Source organism: Phaenicophaeus curvirostris, unplaced genomic scaffold (assembly GCF_032191515.1).
Source record: "Phaenicophaeus curvirostris isolate KB17595 unplaced genomic scaffold, BPBGC_Pcur_1.0 scaffold_51, whole genome shotgun sequence".
NCBI classification, from domain to species: domain Eukaryota; kingdom Metazoa; phylum Chordata; class Aves; order Cuculiformes; family Cuculidae; genus Phaenicophaeus; species Phaenicophaeus curvirostris.
In genome coordinates this window covers 22,996-34,556 of record NW_027206674.1, presented here as the reverse complement: position 1 = coordinate 34,556, position 11,561 = coordinate 22,996, and the positions used below count along the sequence as shown (strand labels likewise).

Genomic DNA, 11,561 nt, shown 5'->3' with positions numbered 1-11,561 from the left:
CCCGCCTTCTCCCGCCTCGGGTCATGTGACCGGGCCGTCACGTGACTCCCGGCCCGCTGTCGTCATGGCGGCGCTGCTGCTGCTGCTGCTGCTGCTCGGGGCGGGGGCGGCCGCGGGGTGCGGGTACCAGGTGCACTGGGAGGGACTGGGAGAGGCTGAGGGGATGCTGGGAGGGGCTGGGGGGGGCGCTGGGAGGGAGTAGGTGACCCTGAGGGGCACAGAATGTGCTGGGGAAGCAGGAACTGGGAAGTACTGGGGGCACTGGGGCGGACTGGGAGAGGCTGAGGGGATGCTGGGAGGGACTGGGGGGCACTGGGGTGGACTGGGAGCACTGGGAGAGGCTTGAGGGGGCAGTAGGGGAGGCTGAGGAGATGCTGGAGCAGACTGGGAGGCACTGGAATAGACTGGGGGGCACTGGGAGAGGCTGAGGGGGCACTGGAACAGACTGGGGGGCACTGGGAGAGGCTGAGGGGGCACTGGAACAGACTGGGGGGCACTGGGAGAGGCTGAGGGGGCTCTGGAATAGACTGGGGGGCACTGGAATAGACTGGGGGGCACTGGAATAGACTGGGGGGCACTGGGAGAGGCTGAGGGGGCACTGGAACAGACTGGGGGGCACTGGGAGAGGCTGAGAGGGCACTGGAACAGACTGGGGAGCACTGGGAGAGGCTGAGAGGGCACTGGAACAGACTGGGGGGCACTGGGAGAGGCTGAGGGGGCACTGGAACAGACTGGGGGGCACTGGGAGAGGCTGAGAGGGCACTGGAACAGACTGGGGGGCACTGGGAGAGGCTGAGAGGGCACTGGAACAGACTGGGGGGCACTGGGAGAGGCTGAGAGGACACTGGAACAGACTGGGGGGCACTGGGAGAGGCTGAGGGGGCACTGGAACAGACTGGGGGGCACTGGGAGAGGCTGAGGGGACACTGGAACAGACTGGGGGGCACTGGGAGAGGCTGAGAGGGCACTGGAACAGACTGGGGGGCACTGGGAGCGGCTGAGGGGGCACTGGAACAGACTGGGGGGCACTGGGAGAGGCTGAGGGGACACTGGAACAGACTGGGGGGCACTGGGAGAGGCTGAGAGGGCACTGGAACAGACTGGGGGGCACTGGGCGAGGCTGAGGGGGCACTGGAACAGACTGGGGGGCACTGGGAGAGGCTGAGGGGACACTGGAACAGACTGGGGGGCACTGGGAGAGGCTGAGGGGGCACTGGAATAGACTGGGGGCCACTGGGAGAGGCTGAGGGGCCACTGGAACAGACTGGGGGGCACTGGGAGAGGCTGAGGGGGCACTGGAACAGACTGGGGGGCACTGGGAGAGGCTGAGGGGGCACTGGAACAGACTGGGGGGCACTGGGAGAGGTTGAGAGGGCACTGGGCGAGGCTGAGGGGGCACTGGAACAGACTGGGGGGCACTGGGAGAGGCTGAGGGGACACTGGAACAGACTGGGGGGCACTGGGAGAGGCTGAGAGGGCACTGGAACAGACTGGGGGGCACTGGGAGAGGCTGAGAGGGCACTGGAACAGACTGGGGGGCACTGGGAGAGGCTGAGGGGGCACTGGAACAGACTGGGGGGCACTGGGAGAGGGTGAGGGGGCACTGGAATAGACTGGGGGGCACTGGGAGAGGCTGAGAGGGCACTGGAACAGACTGGGGGGCACTGGGAGAGGCTGAGGGGGCACTGGAACAGACTGGGGGGCACTGGGCGAGGCTGAGGGGGCACTGGAACAGACTGGGGGGCACTGGGAGAGGCTGAGGGGACACTGGAACAGACTGGGGGGCACTGGGAGAGGCTGAGGGGGCACTGGAATAGACTGGGGGCCACTGGGAGAGGCTGAGGGGCCACTGGAACAGACTGGGGGGCACTGGGAGAGGCTGAGGGGGCACTGGAACAGACTGGGGGGCACTGGGAGAGGCTGAGGGGGCACTGGAACAGACTGGGGGGCACTGGGAGAGGCTGAGGGGGCACTGGAACAGACTGGGGGGCACTGGGAGAGGCTGAGGCGGCACTGGAACAGACTGGGGGGCACTGGGAGAGGCTGAGGGGGCACTGGAACAGACTGGGGGGCACTGGGAGAGGCTGAGAGGGCACTGGAACAGACTGGGGGGCACTGGGAGAGGCTGAGGGGGCACTGGAACAGACTGGGGGGCACTGGGAGAGGCTGAGAGGGTACTGGAACAGACTGGGGGGCACTGGGAGAGGCTGAGGGGGCACTGGGAGAGGCTGAGGGGGCACTGGGAGAGGCTGAGGGGGCACTGGAACAGACTGGGGGGCACTGGGAGAGGCTGAGAGGGCACTGGAACAGACTGGGGGGCACTGGGAGAGGCTGAGGGGGCACTGGAACAGACTGGGGGGCACTGGGAGAGGCTGAGGGGGCACTGGAACAGACTGGGGGGCACTGGGAGAGGCTGAGAGGGCACTGGAACAGACTGGGGGGCACTGGGAGAGGCTGAGGGGGCACTGGAACAGACTGGGGGGCACTGGGAGAGGCTGAGAGGGCACTGGAACAGACTGGGGGGCACTGGGAGAGGCTGAGGGGGCACTGGAACAGACTGGGGGGCACTGGAACAGACTGGGGAGCACTGGGAGAGGCTGAGAGGACACTGGAACAGACTGGGGGGCACTGGGAGAGGCTGAGGGGGCCTGGAACTTGCTGGGGAAAGAGGAACTGGGAGGTACTGGGGGCACTGGGAAGGACTATGGGGGCACTGGGAGAAGCTGGGGGGGACACAGAGTGTCCTGCAGCAAGAGGAACTGGGGGCACTGGGAGGGACTGGGGACACTGGGAGGGGACTGGGACAGGTTGGAAGGGGCACAGAGCATCCCGTGGAAAGGGGAACTGGGAGATACTGGGGGCACTGGGGGAAGCGCGAAGGACGCAGAGTGTCCGTTGGAAAGAGGAACTGGGTGGGGGTGGCGAGGCAACTGGGGGGCACTGGGGATACTGGGCTGGACTGGAAGCACCAGGAAAGGCCGGGATGGGGCACAGAGCATCCTGTGGGAGTGGGAACTGGGATGTACTGGGGGCACTGGGATGGACTCAGGGCACTGGGAGAGGCTGAGGGACCCCAGAGCGTCCTGGGGAAAGGAACTGGGAGGCACTGGGGAGAGGCTGGAAGCGGGTAAGGACAGTGGGATGGACTGGGAGGCACTGGGAAGAGAGGCTGGGAGGATGTAGAGACACTGGGATGGACTGGGAGGCACTGGGGCGTGGCTGGGAGGGGGTAAGGACACTGGGGAGAGACTGGGAGGCACTGGGGAGAGAGGCTGGGAGGGGGTAAGGACACTGGGATGGACTGGAAGGCACTGGGGAGAGGGGCTGGGAGGGGGGTAAGGGCACTGGGATGGACTGGGAGGCACTGGGGAGAGGGGCTGGGAGGGGGTAAGGGCACTGGGGTGGACTGGGAGGGGGTAAGGGCACTGGGGTGGACTGGGAGGCACTGGGATGGACTGGGAGGGGGTAAGGGCACTGGGATGGACTGAGAGGGGGGTAAGGGCACTGGGATGGACTGGGAGGCACTGGGGAGAGGGGCTGGGAGGGGGTAAGGGCACTGGGATGGACTGGGAGGGGGTAAGGGCACTGGGATGGACTGGGAGGCACTGGGGAGAGGGGCTGGGAGGGGGTAAGGGCACTGGGATGGACTGGGAGGGGGGTAAGGGCACTGGGATGGACTGGGAGGCACTGGGGAGAGGGGCTGGGAGGGGGTAAGGGCACTGGGATGGACTGGGAGGCACTGGGGAGAGGGGCTGGGAAGGCGTAGAGACACCGGGGCAAACTGGGATGAACTGGGAGTGACTGGGATGGGGCAGAAGAGGAGGCTTTGGGGAGCTGGGGGTCTCGGGGGGGGTCTCACCCCCATTTTTGCAACCCCCCCCCCCAAGTCGTGCCCCCCGACGCGTCCCGGGCTCCTCAACGTCCACCTGGTGCCCCACACGCACGACGACGTCGGGTGGCTCAAGACGGTCGATCAATATTTTTATGGAGGTGGGGGCCCCCCCAGACCCCTCCCCCAGCACCCCAAAACCAAGGAGAGGGACTGCGGGGGGCAGTAGGGACCCCTCCCCCTCTAAAAAAGCCACTGGGGAAGAGACAGAGCCAAGGGTGCTGGGGGGAAGGGGCTGTCCCCCCCCCAACCCTGCACCCCAAAACTGAGGGGGGGGCACCAGCCTCCTCCTCGACCCCCCTCAGATCCCCCTGAGCGCCCCCCCGAGCCCCCCAGACCCCTCTGAACCCCCCACCCTGAGCCCCCCAGACCCCCCTGAGCCCCTCAGCCCACCTTAACCCCTCTGAACCCCCAATCCCGAGCCCCCCAGACCCCTCTGAACCCCTTTGTGCCCCCCCAGACCCCTCTGAACCCCCCATCCTGAGCCCCCCACACCTCTTTGTGCCCCCCCCAGACCCCTCTGAACCCACAACCCTGAGCTCCCCAGGCCCCTCTGAACCCCTTTGTGTCCCCCCCAAATCCCTCTGAGCCCCTCAGAACCCTTTGTGCTCCCACAACCCCTCTGAACCCCTTTGTGCCCCCCCAGACCCCTCTGAACCCCCCATCCTGAGCCCCCCAGACCCCTTGGAGCCCCCCGACCCCTTTGTGCTCCCTATACCCCTCTGAACCCCCCACCCTGAGCCCCCCCAGCCCCCTCTGTGCCCCCCAGACCCCTTTGTGCTCCCTATACTCCTCTGAACCCCCCACCCTGAGCCCCCCCAGACCCCTTGGAGACCCCCCGACTCCTCTGAACTCTGTATGCTGAGCCCCCCAGACCTCTTTGTGCCCCCCTAGACTCCTCTGAACCCCATATGCTGAGTCCCCCAGACCCCTTGGAGCCCCCCCAGACCTCTTTGTGCCCCCCCAGACCCCTCTGAACCCCGTATGCTGAGCCCCCCAGACCCCTTTGTGCTCTCTATACCCCTCTGAACCCCCCACCCTGAGCCCCCCAGACCCCTTGGAGCCCCTCAGACCCCTTTGTGCCCCCCCAGACCCCTCTGAACCCCGTATGCTGAGCCCCCCAGACCCCTTTGTGCTCTCTATACCCCTCTGAACCCCCCACCCTGAGCCCCCCAGACCCCTTGGAGCCCCTCAGACCCCTTTGTGCCCCCCCAGACCCCTCTGAACCCCGTATGCTGAGCCCCCCAGACCCCTTTGTGCTCCCTATACCCCTCTGAACCCCCCACCCTGTGCCCCCCAGACCCCTTTGTGCCCCCTCAGCCCACCCTGAATCCCCCACCCTGAGCCTCCCAGACCCCTTGGAGCCCCCCAGACCCCTTTGTGCTCCCTGTACCCCTCTGAACCCCCCACCCTGAGCCCCCCCAGACCCCTCTGTGCCCCCCCAGCCCCCTCTGAACTCTGTATGCTGAGCCCCCCAGACCCCTTGGAGCCCCCCAGACCCCTTTGTGCTCCCTATACTCCTCTGAACCCCCCACCCTGAGCCCCCCAGACCCCTTTGTGCTCCCTATACCCCTCTGAACCCCCCAACCCTGAGCCCCCATGATCTCTTTGTGCCCCCCCCAACCCCTATGTGCCCCCCAGGCTCCTCTGAACCCCTCTGTGCCCCCCAGACCCCTCTGAACCCCCCACCCTGAGCCCCCCAGACCCCTTTGTGCTCCCTATGCCCCTCTGAACCCCCCAACCCTGAGCCCCCCAGACCTCTTTGTGCCCCCCCAACCCCTCTGTGCCCCCCAGACCCCTCTGAACCCCCCAACCCTGAGCCCCCCCAGACCTCTTGGAGCCCCTCACACCCCTTTGTGCTCCCTGTACCCCTGTGAACCCCCCCACCCTGAGCTCCCCCAGCCCCCCCCAGCTCCCCCTTTTTTCCTCCGACCCCCCCAGTTCGGAACTCGGTGCAGCGCGCGGGCGTCCGCTACATCCTGGACTCGGTGGTGGCTTCGTTGGTGGCCGAGCCCTCGCGCCGCTTCGTCTACGCGGAGGTGGCGTTCCTGGCGCGCTGGTGGGCGCAGCAGGACCAGGCCACGCGGCAGCGCGTGCGGCAGCTCGTCCACGAGGGTAAGTTGGGGGGGGGGGGGGTCCCCGGGGATGAAAATTTGGGGGGGCGGGGGGGTCCTCAGGGCTTCGGTGACGCCGTGGCTGCATCCTCGCTGGTGGGTGCGGAAGGATGAAGCCAAGCACGGACTGAGGGATGTGGTGGGGGGGGGTCTCTGGGGGTTGCAGGGGGACATGGGACCCCCCCCGAGGGTCTTGGGGTGCTGCTGCAGCCCCCCCTGTTTTTTTGACCCCCGCAGACCAGCTGGAGCTGGTTGGGGGGGGGGAGGGCTGTGGTCCCTGGGATGCGCTAGGGGGTGCATGGGGAGGGGCTGCACGGAGATCGGGGGGGTTACAGGGGGTGCAGGGACACCCAGGGGGCTTGGGGACCCCCCTAAGGATCTTGGGGTGCTGCTGCAGCCCCCCCTGGTTTTTTGACCCCCGCAGACCAGCTGGAGCTGGTTGGGGGTGGGGGGGGCTGTGGTCCCTGGGATGTGCTAGGGGGTGCATGGGGAGGGGCTGCACAGAGACATGGGGGGTGGTCTGGGGGTTGCAGGGGGACATGGGGGGCTTGGGGACCCCCCTAAAGATCTTGGGGTGCGGCTGCAGCCCCCCCGACCCCCCATGTCCACCCCCCAGGTCACCTGGAGCTGGCTGGGGGCGGGGTCTGTGGTCCCTGGGACGTGCTGGGGGCTGCAGAGAGAGATGGGGGGTGGCCGGGGGTGCAGGGCAGCGCAGGATCTCGGGGTGCTGCTGCAGCCCCCCCTTTTTTTGTGCCCCCCCCAGGCCGTCTGGAGCTGGTCGGGGGGGGGGCTGTGGTCCCTGGGATGTGCTAGGGGGTGCGTGGGGAGGGGCTGCACAGAGACATGGGGGGTTCCAGGGGTCGCAGGGGGACATAGGGCTGGGTCTGGGGGTTGCAGGGGGACTTGAGGTGCTTGGGGACCCCCCTAAGGATCTTGGGGTGCTGCTGCAGCCCCCCCGACTCCCCGTGTGCCCCCCCCCCAGGTCACCTGGAGCTGGCTGGGGGGGGGGGCTGTGGTCCCTGGGATGTGTTAGGGGGTGCATGGGGAGGGGCTGCACAGAGATGGGGGGGGTTCCAGGGGGTGCAGGGGGACATGGGGGGCTTGGGGACCCCCCCTAAGAATCTTGGGGTGCTGCTGCAGCCCCTCCTGACCCCCCATGTCCACCCCCCAGGTCACCTGGAGCTGGCTGGGGGGGGGCTGTGTGGTCCCTGGGACGTGCTGGGGGCTGCAGAGAGAGATGGGGGGTGGCCGGGGTTGCAGGGCAGCGCAGGATCTCGGGGTGCTGCTGCAGCTCCCCCTTTTTTTGTGCCCCCCCCAGGCCGTCTGGAGCTGGTCGGGGGGGGGGCTGTGGTCCATGGGATGTGCTAGGGGGTGCGTGGGGAGGGGCTGCACAGAGACATGGGGGGTTCCAGGGGTTGCAGGGGGACATAGGGCTGGGTCTGGGGGTTGCAGGGGGACTTGAGGTGCTTGGGGACCCCCCTAAGGATCTTGGGGTGCGGCTGCAGCCCCCCCGACTCCCCATGTGCCCCCCCCCCAGGTCACCTGGAGCTGGCTGGGGGGGGGGTCTGTGGTCCCTGGGACGTGCTGGGGGCTGCAGAGAGAGATGGGGGGTGGCCGGGGGTGCAGGGCAGCGCAGGATCTCGGGGTGCTGCTGCAGCCCCCCCTTTTTTTGTGCCCCCCCCAGGCCGCCTGGAGCTGGTCGGGGGGGGCTGGTGCATGAGCGACGAGGCGGCGGCGCATTACGGCCCCGCGCTGGAGCAGTTGGCGCTGGGGAGGAGGTTCCTGCGCAGGGAGTTGGGGGGCTGCGGGGCCCCCCGCGTCGCCTGGCAGATCGACCCCTTCGGCCACGCCAGGCAGCTCGCTGCCATCTTCGCTCAGGTGGGACCCCGACTTCTCAGGTGCCCCCCAACCTCTCAGGTGGGATCCCAACATCTCAGGTGCCCCCCAACCTCTCAGGTGGGATCCCAACATCTCAGGTGCCCCCCAGCCTCTCAGGTGGGATCCCACCATCTCAGGTTCCTCCCAACATCCAGGGTGCCCCCCGACATCTCAGGTGGGACCCCGACATCTCAGGTGGGACCCCAACCTCTCAGGTGGGATCCCAACTTCTCAGGTGGGATCCCAACATCTCAGGTGCCCCCTAACATCCAGGGTGCCTCCCAATATCTCACGTTCCTCCCAACATCCAGGGTGCCCCCCAACCTCTGAGGTGCCTCCCAACATCTCAGGTGACCCCCAAACCTCCGAGGTGCCCCCCAACATCCAGGGTGTCCCCCCAACATCACAGGTGTCCCCCCAACATCGCAGGTGCCCCCCAACATCCAGGGTGTCCCCCCAACCTCCAAGGTGCCTTCCAACATCTTGAGTGACCCCCAAACCTCCGAGGTGCCCCCCAACATCCAGGGTGTCCACCCAACATCGCAGGTGCCTCCCAACCTCTGAGGTGCCCCCCAACATCCAGGGTGCACCCCTAAACCTCCGAGGTGCCCCCCAACATCCAGGGGGTCCCCCCAACCTTCAAGGTGCCTCCCAACATCTCAGGTGCCCCCCCAACATTCAAGGTGCCTCCCAACATCTCAGGTGACCCCCAAACCTCCAAGGTGCCTCCCAACGTCTCAAGTGACCCCCCAACATCTCAGGTGCCCCCCAAGGTCTGAGGTGCCCTCCAACATCCAGGGTGCCCCCCCAACCTCTGAGGTGCCTTCCAACATCTAAGGGCCCCCCCAACTTCTGAGGTGCCTCCCCAGTATCTGAGGTGCCCCCCAAGGTCTGAGGTGCCCCCCCAACATCCAGGGTGTCCACCCAACCTCTGAGGTGCCCCCCAACCTCTGAGGGCCCCCCTCAACATCCCTGGTGCCCCCGTAACCTCCGAGGTGCCCCCCAACATCCCCTGGCCTCACTGGAACCCCCCAAGCCCGGCTGCCCCCCCATCTCCGGCCCCCCTCCCCGCAGATGGGCTACGACGGGCTCTTCGTGGGGCGCGTGGACCACCAGGACAAGGCTCGGCGGCAGGAGCTGCGCCGGATGGAGCTGATCTGGCGCGCCAGCACCAGCCTGAGGCCCCCGGCCGCCGACATCTTCACCGGTGGGACCCGCTCCTCCCCGTCCCTCACCCCCTCCCCATCCCTGACCCCCTCCCCATCCCGGCTCCCCGTTCCCAACGCCGTCCCCAGCCCCATCCCGGCTCTCCCATCCCCAATGACTTTGTGCCATCCCATCCCGGTTCTCCCATCCCCGATGTCCCCAACCCCATCCCAGCTCTCCTCTCCCATCCCTAATGTCCCCAACCCCATCCCAGTTCTCCCATTCCTGATGTTGTCCCCAACCCCATCCCAGCTCTCCTCTCCCATCCCTGATGTCCCCAACCCCATCCCAGCTCTCCTCTCCCACCCATGATGTCCCCAACCCCATCCCAGCTCTCCTGTTCCTGATGTCTCCAACCCCATCCCAGCTCTCCTCTCCCACCCCTGATGTCCCCAACCCCATCCCAGCTCTCCCATCCCTGATGTCCCCAACCCCATCCCAGCTCTCCTGTCCCTGATGTCCCCAACCCCATCCCAGCTCTCCTCTCCCATCCCTGATGTCCCCAACCCCATCCCAGCTCTCCTCTCCTGTCCCTGATGTCCCCAACCCCATCCCAGCTCTCCTCTCCCATCCCTGATGTCCCCAACCCCATCCCAGCTCTCCTCTCCCATCCCTGATGTCCCCAGCCCCATCCCAGCTCTCCTCTCCCACCCCTGATGTCCCCAACCCCATCCCAGCTCTCCTCTCCCATCCCTGATGTCCCCAACCCCATCCCAGCTCTCCCGTCCCCAGTGCAGTTCCCAACTCTGACATCATCCTCATCCCTTTCCAGCTCTCCTGTCCCCATCCTGAACCCCGACCCTGATGTCCCCATCCCATCCCAGTTCATCCATCCCACCCCACCCCACCCCTTGGCTGATTTGGGGTTCAATCCCTCCCCAGGGATCCTCCCCAACGTCTACAACCCCCCCGACGGCTTCTGCTGGGACCAGCTCTGCTCCGACCCCCCCGTGGTGGACGGCGACACCGTGGAGAACAACGTGGACACCATCGTCTCCTCCTTCCTGAAGGTCGCTCACAGCCAGGTGGGGGCTCCAAGGGTTTGCGGGAAGGGGGGATGTCTGGATACTGGGCTCGGACCCCAGAATTGGGGGGGGGGGGGTGCTGAGCCGAGCCCCCCCCCCCTCCCCAGGCCGAGCACTACCGCACCAACCACATCCTGATGACCATGGGCTCCGACTTCCACTACGAGAACGCCCACCTCTGGTTCTCCAACATGGACCAGCTCATCGCCCACGTCAACGCCCGGGTCAGCGGGGGCCCTGGGGACCCCCCCGGTCCCACCTGCACCCCCAGTTTCCCCCAGTTCCCTCCCATTCCCACCTCCTGCACCCCCAGCTCCCACAGTTCCCTCGCATTCCCCCCTCCTGCACCCCCAGTTCCCCCCAGTTCCCTCCCATTCCCACCTCCTGCACCCCCAGTTCCCCCTATTTCCCTCCCATTCCCATCTCCTGCACCCCCAGTTCCCCCCAGTTCCCTCCCATTCCCACCTCCTGCACCCCCAGTTCCCCCCAGTCCCCCCATTTCCCTCCCATTCCCACCTCCTGCACCCCCAGTTCCCCCCAGTCCCCCCAGTTCCCTCCCATTCCCACCTCCTGCACCCCCAGTTCCCCCCATTTCCCTCCCATTCCCCCCTCCTGCACCCCCAGCTCCCCCAGTTCCCTCCCATTCCCACCTCCTGCACCCCCAGTTCCCTCCCATTCCCACCTCCTGCACCCCCAGTTCCCCCCAGTTCCCCCCATTTCCCTCCCATTCCCCCCTCCTGCACCCCCAGTTCCCCCCACTCCCCCCTCCTCTGCCCTCCTGCACCCCCATATCCCTCCCGTCCCCCCTCTTCCCCCCTCCTGTGACCCCCATTCCCCCCCCATTCCCCCTCACGCTCCTCTTTGCCCCCCCCCCCACTGCTTCTCCCCATTTCTCCATCCCCTCCTTTCTCCCCCCCATTTCCCCCTGGGCCCCCCCTGTTTCCCACCCCCCCTGCCCCCCATTTCCCCCCGTGACCCCCCTGTTTTTCCAGCAAGCCAACGGCAGCCGCGTCCACGTCCTCTACTCCACCCCGTCCTGCTACCTGCAGGAGCTGAACCGCGCCAACCTCTCCTGGTGAGGGTGAGGGAGGAGAAGGACCTGGGGGGGTTGGTGGGACACGAGGATGTGGAGGCTCTGGAGCGAGTGCAGAGAAGAGCAACGAAGCTGGGGAGGGGGCTGGAGGAGAAGAGGAGCGGCTGAGAGAGCTGGGGGGGTTCAGCCTGGAGAAGAGGAGCCTGAGGGGAGACCTCCTTGCTCTTTCCCTGCAAGGAGCTGGTGGAGAGGAGGGAGCTGGGCTCTTCTCCCCAGGGCCAGGGGCCAGGCCGAGAGGGAACGGCCTCAAGCTCCACCAGGGGAGGCTCCGCATGGGACATCAAGAACTTCTTCATGGAAAGGGTCATTGGTCACTGGGACAGGGAGGGGGTTGAGTCCCCTGCCCTGGAGGGGTT

At 67.0% G+C, this 11,561-nt stretch overlaps 1 protein-coding gene across 1 annotated transcript in view; it reads left to right on the top strand.

The window, feature by feature from the left end:
- The first annotated feature begins 32 nt into the window (after positions 1-32).
- MAN2B1 (mannosidase alpha class 2B member 1) overlaps positions 33-11,561 on the top strand; it is a 30,801-nt gene continuing 19,272 nt past the window's right edge. The window contains exons 1-8 of the mRNA XM_069881585.1: positions 33-130; positions 3,888-3,990; positions 5,831-6,004; positions 7,688-7,881; positions 8,956-9,088; positions 9,970-10,112; positions 10,220-10,336; positions 11,105-11,187. Coding sequence (XP_069737686.1) covers positions 65-130; positions 3,888-3,990; positions 5,831-6,004; positions 7,688-7,881; positions 8,956-9,088; positions 9,970-10,112; positions 10,220-10,336; positions 11,105-11,187 — 1,013 coding nt within the window. The 5' untranslated portion in view covers positions 33-64. The remainder of the gene's footprint in view (positions 131-3,887; positions 3,991-5,830; positions 6,005-7,687; positions 7,882-8,955; positions 9,089-9,969; positions 10,113-10,219; positions 10,337-11,104; positions 11,188-11,561) is intronic.